Genomic DNA, 18,011 nt, shown 5'->3' with positions numbered 1-18,011 from the left:
TCTGAATTGGGGTGTTTCGGGATCACTAGGGACTACATGCCTGGAGTGGGGCCCAAGCGCCTATATTCTCAGTAAGTCCCATAGGCTCCCAAAGTTTCAGAGCCAACACTAGCCCACCAGCTGAGGAGGACATCTATTAAAACCATCCGAAATCCCCACCCAGCCTCAAGCTCCGGTTCTGCAGGTGAGTGGAGAGGAATGCTGGTTTTCGTCGGTGAAGGGTCTCTCATGCCTGTTTATTGCGCATGCAGAAGGTTCTGGGGTAAGGCAGATAAATGGTACTGCAGGGGCCTCGGCTGAGCGGCTTCACGAAGGTCACAAAGCCAAGGCCAGCCCCTTAGTACAAGACGGACTTTCTCACACACATATCTCTCGATAAGAACTGAGTCCCCGGGCCCTTGATGTGTCTGCCACCTGCACTCATGATGTCATGGAAACTTCTGTGTGGCTGGGTCCCTGAACACAGCAGCCACCCTCAGCTGTGGTGAGGAAGCCCAAACTCAGGAAGTGTTGTATCGAGCTGACTGGAGGCCACAGGTAGCCAAAGGGGGTGTGGTGGGGCAGACCCTGCACCCGGGGAGCCCACCGGGCCCAAAGGACCAGTGAGCCAGGATGCGGTGAGACACTGCCTATCGCACTGTCCGCGTGGGGCGGGCTCAGGGAAGCGATGAAGGAGCACAAGTGGGCAGGGAGGGCAAGGGCCCTGCCAAATCAGGACAACGCCCATGCCTTGCCCAGGAGCCTTGAGAAGTCCAGGCGCCTGCTGAGTGAAAGAAGACATCTTTATTGGCTGAGCAAGGAGAGACGGTACAGTGGATGACTGATGCGCCCATAAGCCGTCAGTCTCAGGTTCACTTGTTCCGAGGCCAGTTCTCACCCAGGTGACTGTACTGAGCATCACTCCGATCTCTAAGGGGCTGAGAGGAGAAGGGGCAGGGTCAGGAGGACCCCAGCAGGTCCCTGAGAGCTTATGCCTGGCCTTCCCGGACCCCAGCGCCAGTGAATTCCCCACCAGGACCCCCATACATGCACGTAACTCCTGGGGCCAGCTTCTCCATCCCCACTCACTCCTCCCGTTCTCATCTCTTTCTCATCAGGGCTCACCTGGTAGAGCTGGTCATTCCTCAATAGGGCTTGAGTGTCGGCAGCTAGAAGAACCGGGGAAAGAGAGTTATAAAGGGCATAGGGGGATGAGACAGTGAGATCGTGGACACTGCAGGGGACTGCAGCTGGTCACACCCTCAGAAGACTGCATGAGCAATGCGGCACACGAGTTCTTTCCATAACCAGTTGTAAAAATCCTTATGAGATTGCAAGAGTGATTTCCAGATGAGCTGCAACCCACTGCAGCCCTATTCCTTGCCAGGTGCACACTCACACCCACGCCCACAACACACACGCACACACACATGTTCTGTCCCTCCCACTTACCCTTTGAGAACCTTCCGGTCTCATGACCAGCAAAGCAGTAGGTTCCCAAAGCAAGGAGCAGAGTGGCGATGATATCGGTGATGACGATGCCAGCCAGGGTAGCAGAGTCCAGCTCCACACAGTTCTGGCACACTGAGGGAAGGGAGGCAAGAGGAGAGGTGGGTGCCTTTCGAGACCAGGAAACCACCTCTGCCTCCCAGAGCAGCCCCAGGATCTCTCAAGTCAAGACCTGAACTTAAGATCCTTGGAGAAAGACCTGCTGGTGGCCTTGCTATATCCACCTCGGCTTTTCATCCCCAAGAATCCCTGAGGAGAGCAAGAAGTGGCTTTGTAGGAAATTAAACAAGGTAAAGGTCAAAACACTCTCCCAACAACGCCCCTACTGCTTGAATCACAAGGCCCCTGCTGCTCTTTCTTCATTCTCCAACTCTGAGGGCCCAAAAACCTAACAGTGACCCCAGTTTGTTTAGAGAACAGATTGGTCCAACACAGCCCCCACCAGCTAGAAAGTTCTCACATCCGGAGGCCCTATCCATTCCACCCAAAGGTTTAGGAGGACATACTTCGGTAATATATTTGCAGGGTACGTGCGAAGCCTTCTTTCTGTGTCCCATTGCACGTATACACTCCCCGTGGGTCCAGGATGCGTTTTCCCAAGTCCAGACTTTTATTGTCCGAAGCCAGGTTCCCCATCGTTCCCGCCAGCCATGTGATGGTGCCCTCACAATTCAAAAACACTCTGTCCTCAAGTTCATTCACGGTTGTCTTGGAGGGGCTCACTAAGGAAAAAAACACCAGGATTGGAGCCCCTGCTTTGGTCGGCCCCAGACCCTTTTTCTGCTGAGGTTCGTACTTAAAAAGGGCTGCTTTTCAAGATCCCGGACAGTTTATGGTTCCTAGCAAGAGAGAAGTCACAAGAAAAAGGCTTCGGGAGGCTGTCCATTAACTTCAGGGGCCAGGAAGGACAAAAGGATGCAATCCAAGCAGAGAGTAGGCCCTGATGGACAAAGACTAAAAGGAGAACCGTAGAAATAGGTTGACCTAAGAACCTTCCTGGAAGTGAGTCCAGACCACTGATTAGAAGTAGGAGGGGAGCAGACTGATGAATCTCAGAGGGAAGGGGGGGAGAGAGGTTTAACAAAGAACTTATATGCATGTATGCAAAGCCCATGGGCACAGACAAGGGTGCGGCGAAGGCCTTGGGAGGGGCGGGAGCTGCGTGGAGGGGTCAGTGGGTGGGGGGCAGGGGGCATCTGTAATGCTTTCAACAATAAGGATAAATTAAAAAATAGAATAAAATTAAAAGAAGTAGGAGGGGAGCCTAGACTGCTAAGCATCCAAAGGGTAAGAAGGCAGAACACTCCTTGCTTGGAGATGTCCACATTTTTCCTCTAGGAAAACTTCTAGAGGAAGTTTTCCCGCCACCTACAACACTCCCACTTCAATTTCTTCCGCTCTTTTTTCACCCTTTTCATCACCCCAGCAACTACCAAGGGAATGGGTCTGTCACAGTGAGAGAAGCTGATCTGAATCACCAGCCCGGGGGGCCAGAAGGGAGCCCAGGGCAAATCCCGTGTGAAGATTGCTAGTTGTTCTACCCTTGCTTACGCGAGGAAGGACAGAAAGATTCATCAAACCTATTCTTGGGGCTCCACGCAGGTCAAGGCTTGTGGGGAGTTTAAACACCTTTCTAGAGCCACTGAATTGCTTTGACTGGGAGCATGTCCACAGAGGCACTGGGATCTGTATCTCCAACCCCAGGGAACGTGGGATCCACATCCTCCCTGCGCTTCATACTCAGTTACCAGCTCGGTACAGAGCACCTTCTAGAAAACCCCAGTGCCCCTGAAGCAGGTCGGGAATAGACGGTGTCTACTCAGGAAGACACAAGTGCATCGGATACCTCACATCCCACACTCGTGTCCTCTTCGGGGTCCTTCTCCAGTGAAAATGCTGGGTATCCCAAAGCAGCTGATTCCTCGGGTAGCCATTCACCCCAGTTTGCCCGGGTCGGAAGGGTTCATGGGACACAGGATTATACTTTTTTAAAGCAGGCAAACAAAGATGAGTTGGTCGTTCTCCTACCCCAAGTCTGCCCTCCCTCCTGCCCAACCTGATGTTAGCGCTTCTCGGAAAACACTCCCCGGAGTGCTGGGGCATGGCTCCAGGAGGCGGCATGAGGATGGCTAGTCACCGCCCCGGGCCCCAGGGGCTCTCGACCCTGGGGGAACAGTGCTCCCGTCATCAGCCCGAGGCTCAGGCACACACATACCAACATCTCCTACAGATCTCTGGCCTGAGGGCTTCAGAGACACTCAAGGCCAAGATGCACCCTTAACTGGAGGCGGTCAAAGCCAAGAGCCCGTTTCCCACACCCAGCACTACATCCCAAAGCTGCCCTCCTTGGTGAATTTAAAGCTAGCACGAGGACTTTCAAGCGGACCTCACTCCGGGTGGCAATGTCCCTCTCAGGCCTCTTCTCCAAGATGCTCCGCCACCTGGAGAAGCCTTACCTTGGGAGAGAAAGGCAGCCAGCATCAGGCCGGCCAGAAACCTGCTGTGTTCCATCTCCCAGAGAACTCATGCAGCCATAGACCCAGGTCACAGCCGCCCAGCCAGGGTGAGAGGCCCCCCCACTGACTCACACACCGGAAAAGGCAGAGGGTGGGGGCGCACCAGGAGCCTCCTCTCTGCTCGCTGCTGTTGGTGGCGGAGGTAGTCGGGCGGCTTGGGGGGGGCAGGAAGGAAGCAGGTACAAACGGCTCTCTGTGAGCGGGAAGCCCAGGGGTGGAGTGACAGGGACAGCAGAGGCCACGGAAAAGGCCCCCTGGATGGCTGGGAAGTTCAAGGAGATTTGGGACGGCCCTTTCCTGAGTCACTGATGAAAACCAAAGCTTCAGAGTTCCTGTGAACGGCTGCATTTCTTCACCACCTAGAGACCGCCACCCCGCCCCGTCCCAAACCAGCTGGGCTCCCCCCACTCCTGCTCTTTCTTGGGACCCCAGCCAACATCCTCTTTGAGCACTTGGGACAACAAACTAAGTAGTTCTTTCCAGTGGGGGGTTGCACTTTGGGGCCCCCGCCCCCCACAGAGATCTGAGTCCTGGGCCGATGCTGTCTACCCGCTGGGCCCGGGCCAGTCGTGGAATTACTCAGAGTCTGATTCCCTCAGCATCACGATAAGGTTTGGTTTCGTTACCTACTTGTATTTTATTTTTTAATCACAATTGACATTCAGTGTTATATTAGCGTCAGGTGTACAGAATAGCGGTTAGACATTTATGTGCCTTACAAAGTGATTCCTACCCCCGTAAGCCTCGCGCCCACCTGGCACCCTACACAGTTATAACAACATGACTGACGATATTCCCTGGGCGGCACTTTCCATCCCTGCGACTGTTCTGGAGCAACCAACCAGTACTTCTCAGTCCCTGCTCCTTTTTTGTCCAGCCTCCCAACCGCCCTCCCATCTGGCAACCATCAGTTTGTTCCTGTATCTGAGTCTGTTTCTGTTTCCTTGTTTATTCTACTTTTTTATTATTATTGATTTTAGAGAGGGAGGAAGAGAGAGAGAGGAACAGGAAGGAACATCCATGTGAGAGAGATCCATCAATCAGTTGCCTGCCATAGGCACCCCGACCAGGGCTCGAACCCACAACCTAGGCATGTGCCCTGACCAGGGTCAAAGCGGAAACCTTCCAGTGCAGGGGCCAACGCTCCAACCAACTGGGCCACACTGGCCAGGGCTCTTTACTCTGCTTTTCAGATTCCACAGATAAGTAAAACCATCGGGCGCGTGTCCTCCACCTGACATTTCACCCAGCACAGTGCTCTCTGGGTCCATCCATGCTGTTGCAAATAGCAAGATTTTATTCTTTTTTATGGAACATAGTTGTTGCCATTTTATTAATTGTTTTCTGATTGTTTTGGCAGCTCTTCTCTGTCCCTTTCTTACTCTCTCGCGCTCTTCTCTTGTACTTGGATGGCTTTCTGAAGGGCTGTGTTTTGATTCCTTTCTCTTTATGTTTATCTCCTGGAGATTTTTGGTTTGGGGTTACCATGTGCTTCATACATACCAGGCTATGTTTATAGCAGTTCATTTCAAGTTGATGGTTGCTTAAGTTCCAACACATTCTAAAATCACTACCACTTTTACTCACCCCCTCCACATTTATATTTCTATCAATATTTTTTCTTCTTTTGTGTTTGTGTGTGTCCTTTAATTTACTGTTGTAAATTGCACATGATAGTCCTCCTTTTGCCTTCAAGCCTTTGTACTTGCTTTAGTGATGGTTGATCCACTGATTTTATGATGTGTTTGCCTTTGTAGGTGAGATACTTTTTCTTTGCAGTATTTTCTATTTCATATTTTTTATTTTCTTCTTTTTTTAAAGAAGACCCTTTAACATTTTTGTAATACTGGTTTGGTGGTGATGACCTTCTTCAGCTTTTTCTTGTCTAGGAAGTTCTGTTGTTGTTGTTTAGATTTTATTTCATAATCATAAACTTAACTCTGCAATCCAGCTGGACTTGGAAGGAATAAGGAAAATGTGGAACCCAATGAACTGTGGGGAGAGCATGAAGATTATAGAACATTCCATGCAGATGGGGCGAAGGGGGTCTCTCCTGGGCTACAGAAGGAATGGTCTGGTGGTTAAAATAAAACACAAGTCAAATTTATTAGTGTTGTCCACAGTCAGCAGTGATCTTCTTGCTGGTCTTGCCATCCGGGACCCACAGCGCTCCATGGCTGCACAGTGTCCATGTCATCTCTCACCCGACTGGAGACCGCACGCCTGCCACCTGACCACTCAGGCTCACGATGCAGATGAAACACAGGGTCCAGCATTTGCCATGGACGACGTGCCAGGACCGATGAGCTTCAGGATGAAATTCCCATCATCAATTTCTCTCCATAGACGGACTTGCTGCCTGGTGCCATCACAGCTGTGAGGTCACCACCTGGCACACAAATCTCGGAGTGATTCTGTGAAAGGAGGAACCTTTATAACCAGATCCTTTCTCCCCATTGCTCAGAGCATGAGAGTTTTCTGCTGTCTTTGGAATTTTGTCTTCAAACAGCTCAAAGAAGACGTGACCCAAAGTTTGCCATCCATGGCGATGTTGAAGAACACGGTGGGGTTTACCATGGCTGGGCACAGGAGGCTCCAGTGCCAGTGGAGTCTGCAAGGCAGGCAGAAGGTTTACCTGACCTTTGATTCTAAGTAATGGCCTTGCTGGGTAGATCTTCACTTTTCATAACTTTGAATATTTCTTGCCACTCCCCTCTGGCCTGCAAAGCTTCTGTTGAGAAATCAGCTGACAGTCCTATGGGAGCTCCCTTATAGGTAATTGTCTTTCTCTTGCTGCTTTTAAGATTCTCTCTTTGTCTTTAACCGTTTGCATTTTAATTATGTGTCTTGCTGTGGGCCTCTTTGGGTTCCTCTTGTTGGGGCTCTCTGCACTTCCTGGACTTGTATGTCTTTCTTCACTGGGTTAGGGAAGTTTTTTGTCATTATTTCTTAAATAGATTTCCAATCCCTTACTCTTTCTCTTCTCTTTCTTGTACCACTATGACACAAATGTTGTTACGCTTTATGTTGTCCCAGAGGTCACTTAAACAATCTTAATTTTTTAAAATTATCTTTTCTTTTTGATGTTCTGATTGGGTGTTTTCTGCTACTTTTTTAAAAAACACTTTTTTAAATATGTTTTTATTGATTTTTTTAGAGAGAGAGAAAGGGAAGGGGAGAGACACATAGAAACATCAATGAGAGAGAAACATCAGTTGGATTCCTCCTGCATGCCCCCTACTGGGGAGTGAACCTACTGGGCATGTGCCTTGACAGGAAATCGAAGCAGCGACCTCTTGGTGCAGGGGACAATGCTTAACCAACTGAGCCACACCGGCCAGGCTCCACTACCTTATTGTTGGGAGCTGATGACGTGTCTGGACATGGTCCATGTCACCTGAGGGTCTGGAGTCAAGGACTCGACCCTCCCCACAAGTACCCTTGAGGAGCCGAGATAAAGAAATTACCAAAGTCTGGGCTCACGCAGGAGGCGATATTTACTCTGAAAGGGTGTTTATGCAGCCTCGAAGGAGCTACTTTGTATCACCCTCACCTCATTACCAATTGTTTGTTACTATATAATAAAGGTGTTGAAGCCATTTGAGGCTGCTCCTCATTAGAGGACAGTCCTCCTGATCCCATAACTTTGCCGCTTTCATTCCCACCACTCGAACTCAGGCTTGTTCGTTTCTCAGGCTGGTTCCTGACACTTTATCTTCCAAATCTTGATTCAATCTTCTGTTTCCTCTAATCTGCTGTTGATAAGCTCTAATGTATTCTTCATTTGTGATAAGGATTTTAACAAAATGTTTACATGATGCTTGACACATAATTTGTGCTCAGTAAGAAAGAGTTATTAATAACAATATGATTATCTTGTAGGTAGAGTTGAGCCTTCGCAGGAAACAAATGTACTTTTTCCCCCTGTGGCCTATGGGGATCTGAAACTCTCTACACTGCTGAAGTTGGACTATAATTTACCTGAGGGCAGAGATCATGTATGTCTCACTTGTTTCTGTGTTTCCAACTCCTGGCTTGTGCCTGGCACATGACGAGAGTTCCATCCAATTTTATTGACTCACTCACTGGCTGGCTGGGGGAGATAGGGGCCTGAGATCTTGGAAACTCAACTAGGCCCTGGCCCTTGGCAATGTATGGCCTGTCAGGTTGGAATTGTCCTATCTATTTCCTTCCAGGCAAGCATCTCTTTGATGATCTCATCTCAAAAGGACAGTAAAAAATTCCTGAATGAGGACCTGGACTGAGGTGTGTTTTTTGTCACAGCTCCAGCCCTGAGCACCTGAGAGATCCCACCTAAATTCATTCATTCTAGCAACAACTAGCAACAAGCCACAACTGGCTGAGATGCCAGCAATAAATGGTGTCAGAAATGTTTATCTCCCTCATGAAGAAAGAGGCTCAGGCCATTTGCTACTCAGCACCCAAAGCTGCTCTCTGTGCAAGTCAGAGTCTCTGAGATGGGAACCCAGCTCTCGCAACTCTCCCTCCTCACCACTTCCCACCCTTCACTCCTTAACGGAAAAGCAAGAGACATCTGCACCTGCAGCCCTGCTGAGGCTTCAGTAGCCCACACTTGAAGCTGAGGGTGGAGGCTCTGGGTTCTTGCCTCCTTGCAGGGGCCCCAGCCTGACGGATGCTGGGCGGAGCGAGGCTAGCTGCTGCACAGGCTAGCTGGCTGCTCAAGGCTGCTCAGCGCTTCTGCGAGAGAACAGAGACTGACATGGAACAGGGGAAGCGTCTGGCTGGCCTCCTCCTGGCTATTTCTCTTCTTCAAGGTAAGGGCCCGCTTACGGCGTCTGACAACCTGGAAAAAGACTCAAGGGAAGAGGCCACTACCAGGGAACAAGAATATTGGGATCCCTGACCTTGAGCCTACTCAGCTGTCACCTTAGAGTTCAGGGAAAGCAGGGTGAAAATGGAGCCCCTTACTGTTCTCAGTTAGAGGGAAGCAGTGTCCCATAAGAGAGATGGGGTCTTATCTCCTAAGAAATCAAATTTAGCTGGCTAGAGAGAGAACCCGGATGTCGCCATCTTAGGTTTGAATGTAGCCCAAAGGGGCACACGCCAGGAACCTGAAAAGAAAAGGTATGTGTTTTTAACTCAGAGCTGGAGTTAGGAGTAGACCTGTGAAGCACTCACTCAGTTGGTCAGTTCATCAACTGGTCAACAAGTGTGAGTGAGGTCCTATCATGTAATAGGCTGCGAAGATATAAAGATAAATGAAAACCTTCTGCCCTGCACTGCCCTGTCCTGGCAGGTGTGGCTCAGTTGGTTGGAGCTTCATCCCATACACCCAAAAGGTGGCAGATTCAATTCCCAGCCGGGGCATATACCCAGGTTGCAGTGTTTGATCCCCAGTCGTGGCGAATGCCCGAGACAACCGATCAAAGTTTCTCTGTCTCTCTTCCTCTCTGTCTCTCTCCCTCTCTCTCCCCTTCTCTCTCTAAAAAGAAAAAAAAAAGCTTGTAAAAAAAACTTCTCCCCTAAAGAACTCATAAACTAATCAAAGAAATAGGTTTTGGTGTTGCGAGATTGAGTGTAAGGTACAATAGAAGATGCCTGTATGAATATTCAGTTGTAAATATCCAACGGGAAGTGGAAGAACTGGGCCGATGCCTACAGTCAAGGCTGGAGGTGGCTCTCCACACAATGGGGGAAACTAACACCAGGAAAGTTGTTGAAATCACACAAGTACTATGTTAGATATGAGGAAGAACAGGCTGAGGATGGAACTGTGAGGATACCAACCTTTACGGGGTAGAGAGAAAAAACCTCTGGAAAGAGATAAGGGAATGATCGAAGAGCTGGAATAATCAGATGATTCCAATACGATGGAAACCAAAGAAGGAGAGAGCTTCCCAAAGGAGAAATTCACTGAGAGGATGAAATAGTGAAGAGTGACACACTAATATAAGAATATATTTATAAGTGTAAGTTTGTGGGATTTGGCAATATAAAGGTCATGGTTAACTTAGAATGGTTTCCTTGGGGTAGTGTGAGTAGAAGGGAAATGGAAATGAGTGGAAGGGGAAGGGCAGATGTAGAGAAGGTGAAGAGAGGCAAGTGTAGAGTATTCTTTAAAGAAGTTTTGATGAGAAGGAGGGAGAGTTTGAGTGGTAAACGGGTACAACAGTCTAAGAAGAAATTTTTTTAGTATGAAAGAAATTTGAGCACGTTTCTAAGCTAAAGGAAAAGACAGTGAATAGAGTGAGGTCCTGGAGTTGATGTTGAAAGGATAGAGTCAAAAGTGGGGTCACGGGCACGGAGGGGAAGGCAGCCTCGCCCCTGAGACCAGAAGAAAAGAAGTGCCGATGGCTTCCGCCGCAGACAGGCCTGTAGGTGGGACGGACGCTGCAGGAGAGGGGCCATTCCAGCATCTATGTTCTCAGCGAAGGAAGAGGCAGGCAACGCCACCTGCTGAGGCCGAGCGGGGTGATGGGAGTGGGGGGCTTGAAGGAGGCAGTGAGAGTTCAGAATAATTTCTGAGGGGAGCGAGGAAGACAGCACAGGTTGAAGGGCAATAGGCAAAGTCCACGCGAGGCAGCTCTCCCTGCACAGTGGAAAGAGCGCGGGCTGAGCAACAGACACCCGAGCTCAGCCACCAATGGGCTGTGCGGGCTGGGACAGGGCCCGCTCCCTCTGCGCTCAGCTCTCTCAGCAGTCAACCTAGCAAATTTGGGTACGTTCGCTCTCAAGTCCCAAAAGGAAGCAAGATTCAGATAAGAAAAATTAAAAGATGCCAGCAACCGGTTGGACCCTCTTTCCTATGGAACCTGAGTTAAAATGAGGGACCCATGTGTCCCTCCCGTAGTGAGCAGGCGGTCATGGAGAAGAGCTAGTGAGAGATCTGCTTAACCGCTCGTCTTGCTTTTGAAAAGGCTTTCTCATTTATTCATTTATGCATCTATTCAACAAATATAAAGCTCCTATTATGTCCCAGGCACTATCTGGGCACTATTCATGACGAGTTCAGCCCTGTGTGATGTTCTAAGGCAGCTGACTCCTTCCAACTATTTCCAGCATACTCTGATTCGGTCCCCGTTTCCCCCCGCCATACTACGTCTCTGGTCCTTTCCCAAGTCTGTACCTTTGCTTAGCTGTTCTTACTCCCCAGAATGTCTTTCTCTGTCTGGTGAATTCCTCTCTGTTCAGCTTTCCCTGTCACTCACCCTTGGGCAACATCAATAGCTTCTATCCCCTTTCACATGTATTCATATAAGTACTAAATGGTCATTTGTTTTATCACATTAATTACATGTGGGCTTATTTTTCCCACTTCATTGTGAACTCTTTGGAGGCAGCACCTAGTTCTTCATATCGCCACCCTTTTCCTTCACACTGCTTAATCACGTCAGGAACACAATAGTGCCCAGTAAATGTGTGCATTAAATCCGACTGGATTGAACTCCAGTGCTAGTTCTCTATTGGAGTTCTACCACACCACTCTGCTACTCTGGGTTTTGCCGCAGATTTGCGATTTATTGAATAGCTAACTCCCATGGGACATTCAGGGTTTCTACAAGAAATGTATCATCAGAACTGAAGATTTTAGAAGTAATTCAGCTCTAACAGGCTTTAGCTAGTGCACACTCACTCCTTGCCAGGACTCCAGCTGCTAAAGAGGCAGAGCAGAGCATTCAGACTGTACAGGCAATACCCTTACACATGCTGCAATGTCATTCTGATGCTAAGAGTTAGCATCAGACCTCGTGGGTTAAGGGCACAGTCACCAACAAGACTGTCCTCGCTTTCAATGCCAGGCACAAGTTCCGGGGTCTCCAGAACACCCACCCTTCTGACAAACTGCATACAAATCTAGAGGGTTCCCACAGTTCCCTCAGATCTATTAATTTGCTAGAACAACTCACAGAACTCAGGAAAGCACTATACTTACTATTACAGTTTTGTTACAAGAAACAGAATCAGGACTAGTCAAAAGAAAAGACACATAGGATGGGTCTGGGAGGTTCCTGAGCCCAGAGCTTCTGTGCCTCTCCCAGTGGAATCAGCACACATCACATTCCTGGCGCGCTGATGTGTTCACCAGCCAGGAAGCCGAGTTTTTATTGGGGTTTCATTTCATAGGCATGATTAATTGAATCATTGGCGGTGAGAATAAATTCAATCTCCAGTGCCCCTCCCCTCCCATAGCTTAAAGTCCCAGTTCTCTAATCACATGGTTGGTCTGGACCAACCCCATCCTGAGTCATCTCATTAGTATAAACTCACACATGTGATCCAAGGGCCCACCAAGAACAACAAAGGCACTCCTGAAATTCTGAGGGTTTAGAAACTCCCTCCCAGGAATTCATCACAGAGACCAGACAAATCCTTCATTGCACAAATGCCCTGAATTCAATTTAGTGACTCGGGTTCACAATCCAGGGACACAGGTGTAGACACTGTTACTCCAGTGGATTACCATCTCTCTCGATGGTATCTAAATGATACCTCAGGGCATCTGAGTAACTCCATGCCCAGCTGATCCTCTGTCTCTCTTCTGTTCCTACAGGTACAATTGCCCAGTTGAAACAAGGTAGGAAATGGCTTCTTTCTCTGCTCAAATTCAGGGAATTCATGGAGTGTGGCTTCTGGATGAGATAATGAGTGATAAATAACAAACCTCTCCACTGGCAACCAAATCAGTAGCCAGTTACGACCAGCAATTAATTGTCTGATTCTGGGAGGAGAAACAGGACCCTAGCAGCTAGGCATTACTCAGAGTGCCACCCATGAACCAGCAGCATTGGCATCACCTGGGAGCATGTTAGATATGCAGCCCCTCAGCCCCTCCCAGAACTACTAAATCAGAACCTGAAGTTCCAACTAGATCCCCACGTGAGTCATGTACACGTTAGTGTTTGAGAAGCACTGCTGTAAGTCGTCTTCTAATACCTGGGGTAGAAAGAATTTCAGAGGCAAGATACTTAACGGGCCATGGCTTTTCCCTTTTCAGAAAAACCTCTGGTAACAGTGGATGACAGCCAAGAAGATGGTTCCGTATTTCTGACTTGTAACTTGGCAGAAGAAAATATCAAATGGTTTAAAGATGGGAAGGAAATAACTACAAAGGAAAAGACATGGAATGTGGGAAATAGTTGGAAGGACCCTAAAGGGACATATTGGTGCGAAGGATCAAAGAACAGTTCCAAACGTCTCCAAGTGTATTATAGAAGTACGCCACCCTACGGTTTGCGTGCCGCGAAATTAGGCTGTGCTTGCTGTTGGTGACCTCCCGTCCAGAATGAGTGGGAAAATAGGTGCTAAAGAGTGACCAAGCAGATGCTAAACAGCGTGCCTCTTATTGAATATAACCAGACAGTTCCCCCCGCTTCTTGGTAAAGCATAGCCGGGTTTCCCTTCGTGTGGGCCGCTGGACTGGAGCAGTCAGCAACTCACATCAGCCGAGTTAGGGAGGGCCCGGGAGACGGGGATCGCAAGGTGGGCAGCGGTGAGGCAGGGGGGCAGCGAGCATGAAGAAGGGGATCTGGTCTTTCTTCTATTTCACATAGTTCCCGGTAATAAGACTCCATGGGCTTCCCCAGGACCCCTGGAGGAGCAAAGAGCCTCAAGAAGCATTGCGTTCTGCCCAGCTGGCGTGAACCAGGAGGCCGCAGTTCCGGTCCTGTCCAGGCACACGCCCAGGTTACAGGCTCGATCCCCAGCAGGGTGCAGGAGGCAGCCAGCCCGGGACTCTCCCGGCATGGATGTTTCTGTCCCCCTCCCTCCCTGTCTCCGAGATCAGTTTTTCAAGTACATTCAGAAGAAGAGGCAGCATTGTGTTCTCAGTCCAAGGATGTCCCCAGGCCCCGCAGAGGGAGCAGCCTGTCGCCCTAGCTAGACAGAAGCATTATTGCTGGTAGGCAGGAGGGAAAGATCCGAAAGGCCAGCTCTCACAGCCTGAAGTAGACCTGTCTCCCTTTCCTCAGTGTGTCAGAACTGCATTAGGCTGAGCGCGTCCACTGTGTCGGGCTTCGTCTTCGCCGAAATCCTCAGCGTTTTCTTCCTTGCTGTTGGGGTGTACTTCATTGCTGGGCAGGACAGCGTTCGCCAGTCGAGAGGTAAAAGAATGTTCTTAGATGACGTAGGAAACCACCTGGGACCCTCAGCTTTCTTCCAACCAAAACAGTCCCAGGAAAAGAGCCCGGGTCGGCGCCTGCCGCTCACGTGCAGGGTCGGCGGGGCTCTGCAGTCAGGAGAAAGGACGCGCAGTGTTTTCACAGCATGCTTGCCTGTCTCAAGGTCAGCGTCCTCTGATTTGTCCTGTTTCTTAAAAAACTGTTTATTGAAGTAAAACCAACATATAGAAAAGTGCATCAATCACAAGAAAACAGCCCAAAAAAATTAATAAAGCAAGCACAGCCAGACATCCAGCGTAAGAATGTTACCAACGCCTTAGTGGTCACGCCAGACTCTCCCTATGCCCAGAAGTGAGCGCTTACAACACAGATATTTTCCCTGTTTTTGTGCCTTATGTCAATGGACTCATACAGTCAGCACTCTCGAGTGTGACTTCTTTTACTCAACAATATGCCCGTGATAGCCACTCATATTCTTTGCGTAGCGGCTTCACTAATTCCTGTTGCTGCTTCGCATTCCATTGCGCGAACGTAACCAACTCACGGTCCTTTCTTCCTTGTGTGTGTGTGTGTGTTGTTTCTCTTCTGCGCAGCTTCAGACAAGCAGACCCTGCTGTCCAATGACCAGCTGTACCAGGTAAGGGAATGAGGAATGACAACGTCGCTACAATGGTGGTGGTTTAAAATTTCGGAATGGGGCGGGGGGAAGTCATTTGGAAGATACTGTATAGTTAAGAAACTGCTTAGGACATACCAGATGAGGCATAGTTATCCCTTTGGGTAGAACAGGTGAAATAAGGGGAAGGGCTGAGAGACACTGAGGTCAGGATCTAGAGAGAAAAGTCAAAGAGCACCTGAGAGGAAAGTATATACAGAGCCTCCGTCTTTTCACCCTCTCTCTGCCCCAGGACCCCAACACACCCACTTCAAAGCCTTGCACACAGAAAGCACTCAATAAATATGCACCATATTGATTCCTAAAGGATGGGGGAATGAGCTTATGACTGTGCTGTCCTCTTTAGCCCCTCAAGGATCGGGACGATGACCAGTACAGCCACCTTCAAGGGAACCAACTGAGGAAAAAATGAGCTCAGGACTCAGAGGAGGTGTGTCCTTCTACACCATTTCCAAGACAGTGCCTTTGCATTTCCTGCCTCTCAACTGCTGCTAAGTCTCTCTCCTTTTCCCCAGACAGCTGGGGCAGGGTGGGGGTGATTGTGAGGCCCATTTCTAAAAACACAGGGGCCGGTGCTAATTTTCTTGGCCTAAGAAAATATGAAAACTGAATGCTGAATATTAATCTTATTTCTATATAACAGTTTTTCAGCATCCACACTATTAACATCTTGGTCTAGATCATTCTCTGAGGTGGGGGCACTGGCCTGCGCATTGTGGGTTTTCAGCAGCCTCCCTGGCCTCTGTTCACCAGATGTCAGCAGTGCCCCCATTTTGACAACCAAAAAAAAAAAAATCTCCAGATGTTGCAAGTGTCCCCTCAGGGGCAAAATCACCCTTAACTAAAACCACTGATCTGTATTAACTTGTCAACCAATCAACCACTCAGAAGTTCTGATTCAATCAATTGGAAGTTTTCTGAACCAACGGTAATTTTTTTTTAATCCAGGTCTTCTCCTCCCTCTCCAGTTCTCAGAAACAAAGCAATGCAGTTTGGAGCACTCCCGGCAGACTTTCAGCTCTAAATCTAGACTCAGTTTCCAATGGTGGCAAATGGAGAAGAAAGGCCATTGGAGCAAATTTGGGGTTTTCTCAAAATTAAAATTATAAAAAAGTAAAAACATATATGGTGTTTCAGGAGTACTGCCAATTGGGAAGTAATTTTTCTGTAAAAGAAAAATGAAAATGTCAATAACTCCCTCTATTTGAATATAAATTTTTAAGTTTTCATTTTTATTTACTTTTTATATAGGTCATAATTCACATGGGTCAAATATGCAATCAAATGCCTCCCTCCACCTCCATCCACAGCCACCCAGTTGCCCTCTCCACAGACAAACAATATACTAGTTTGCAATATATCTTTACAAGATATATAATGTATTATGTATCAGAGGCATTCTAGGTATACATAAGCAAATTCTTAAGTACACATTTTCTCCCATCTCCTTTTTTCACACAAATAGTATCATGCTATACATCTTGCACTTTTCACCTAAGAAAACCTGAAGATTATTTTATACCAGCGTATAAAGAAGCTTCTTTTCCTAATGCGGACACATTGTACAGATACACTATCACTTGTTTAGCCAGTCCTCTATTGACGGGCATTTAAATTGGTTCCAATTGCTGGCTCTTACAATGAATGCTGCAATGACTAACACTGTAAAAATGTCATTTTAAAAAATAATTGTATTAAGGTATAATTTGCTATGAATGCATTCATTTTAAGTGACTTCACCCGTTCTCAGTAATTTTTAACAAATTTATCCAGTTGTATACACCCATCACCATAATCCAGATTTAGAACATTTCCATCACTCTCTTAAGATCACTTGTGCTGTTTGCAGTCACCCCCTGTTCCCACCTTCAGCCCCAGGCCACCAATAATCTCTTCTGTCTCATCCAATTTGCCTTTTCTGGACATTTCATATAAATGGAATCAATATGCGGCTCCAGAGCAGCATTAGCATGCAAGCCTTTGGGTGGACACATTTTTTTATTTATCTGGGTTGATACCTAGAAGTGAATTATTACTGCCCTGTGTGGTAAATTTATGATTAACTCTTTAAGAAACTTCTTGTTTTTCTAGTTGACTATCATTTTAAATTCCCACCAGCAATGGATGAGGGTTCTTGTTCCTCCATTTTCTCACCAATATTTGTTACTATGATTTTTTTTAGTATAGCCATTCTAGTGAGCATAAAATGGTATCTTATTGTGACTTTAATTTGCATTTCCCTAGTGACTAACAATGTTAAACATCTTTTCTTGTGCTTATTAGCCATTTTCATATCTTTAATGAAATGTCTAATCAAATCTTTTTTTAACTGGGCTGTCTTACTTTTTGTTGTTTGTTGAATGTAGGAATTCTTACATATTTTTAATACAAGTTCTGTAGCAAATATATGATTTGAAAATATACCTACCAGTCTGTGGCTTGTCTTTTCATTTTCTTAAAGGTGTCTTTTGAAGTGCAAATGTTTTTTAATTTTGATAAAGTCCATTTTATCCATTTTTTTTTTAAATATATCTTTATTGATTTCAGAGAGAGGAAAGGAGAGGAAGAGAGAGAGATAGAAACATCAATGATGAGAGAGTCATTGATCGAGCCCGCAACCCGGGCATGTGCCCTGACCCGGAATCAAACCCCGATCTCCTGGATCCTAGGTTGACCCTCAACCCCTGAGCCACGCCCGGCCGGGCTATTTTATCCATTTTTAAAATGAACTGTGCTTCTGGCGTCATATCTAAGAAATATTTGGCAAACTCAAGGTCACAAGGATTTTTCCTGTTTCTTTTTATACTTTTTAAAGTTTTGTAGCTTTATTTCTAACGATAACTGTCATTTTGAACATGCTTAAGACTATATGTAACAAATACAAATAAATGTAATTGTCGGTCCATATGTATTTACACTTGTTATTTTATTAAAATTACCTAATTGCACTTTATAGAGATTGGACCAATATATACTCCCAATAACAAAAAATGAAAGTACCTCTTACTCCATACACATTCCAACATTGTATTATTAAACTTTTTTGAACTTTGCGAATCTGTTAAAACTATGGCATCTCAGCATACTTTTAATTTGTATTTTTCTTATTAAAAATGAGTGAACCTTGCCCAGCCTGGCGTGGCTCAGCGGTTGAGTGTCAACCTGGGAGCCAGGAGATCCCGGTTCGATTCCAGGTCAGGGCACATGCCAGGGTTGCAGGGTCGATCCCCA

General features: G+C 47.3%; 2 protein-coding genes across 2 annotated transcripts; one reads left to right on the top strand and one right to left on the bottom strand.

The window, feature by feature from the left end:
- Window positions 1-641: 641 nt before the first annotated feature.
- CD3D (CD3 delta subunit of T-cell receptor complex) lies at window positions 642-2,204 on the bottom strand. Its single transcript, XM_016204704.2, has 4 exons — window positions 1,995-2,204; window positions 1,432-1,563; window positions 1,105-1,148; window positions 642-917 (listed from the first exon to the last, which is right to left on the bottom strand). Exons 1-4 carry the CDS (start codon window positions 2,122-2,124, stop codon window positions 852-854), a joined length of 372 nt encoding a protein of 123 aa, XP_016060190.2. The 5' UTR covers window positions 2,125-2,204; the 3' UTR covers window positions 642-851.
- A 6,541-nt stretch (window positions 2,205-8,745) lies between these two features.
- CD3G (CD3 gamma subunit of T-cell receptor complex) lies at window positions 8,746-15,192 on the top strand. Its single transcript, XM_016204690.2, has 6 exons — window positions 8,746-8,800; window positions 12,538-12,561; window positions 12,982-13,200; window positions 13,955-14,086; window positions 14,698-14,741; window positions 15,127-15,192. The coding sequence occupies exons 1-6, from the start codon at window positions 8,746-8,748 to the stop codon at window positions 15,190-15,192; spliced, it is 540 nt and encodes a 179-aa protein (XP_016060176.2).
- Window positions 15,193-18,011: the final 2,819 nt, after the last annotated feature.

This window comes from Miniopterus natalensis, chromosome 11, assembly GCF_054644295.1.
Source record: "Miniopterus natalensis isolate mMinNat1 chromosome 11, mMinNat1.hap1, whole genome shotgun sequence".
Taxonomy (NCBI): Eukaryota; Metazoa; Chordata; class Mammalia; order Chiroptera; family Miniopteridae; genus Miniopterus; species Miniopterus natalensis.
This window is presented reverse-complemented; position numbering and strand designations above follow the sequence as displayed.

Bases quoted from the DNA above. Each gene is read 5' to 3' on its own strand.
- CD3D (XM_016204704.2), bottom strand. From the start codon at position 2,124: ATGGGGAACCTGGCTTCGGACAATAAAAGTCTGGACTTGGGAAAACGC. The intron at 1,564-1,994 runs GTATGTCCTCCT...CCCTTCCCTCAG, and splicing joins CCTGCAAATATATTACCGAA to TGTGCCAGAACTGTGTGGAG. The intron at 918-1,104 runs GTGAGCCCTGAT...TTCTCCTCTCAG, and splicing joins GGAATGACCAGCTCTACCAG to CCCCTTAGAGATCGGAGTGA.
- CD3G (XM_016204690.2), top strand. From the start codon at position 8,746: ATGGAACAGGGGAAGCGTCTGGCTGGCCTCCTCCTGGCTATTTCTCTT. The intron at 8,801-12,537 runs GTAAGGGCCCGC...CTGTTCCTACAG, and splicing joins GGCTATTTCTCTTCTTCAAG to GTACAATTGCCCAGTTGAAA. The intron at 14,087-14,697 runs GTAAAAGAATGT...TCTTCTGCGCAG, and splicing joins CAGCGTTCGCCAGTCGAGAG to CTTCAGACAAGCAGACCCTG.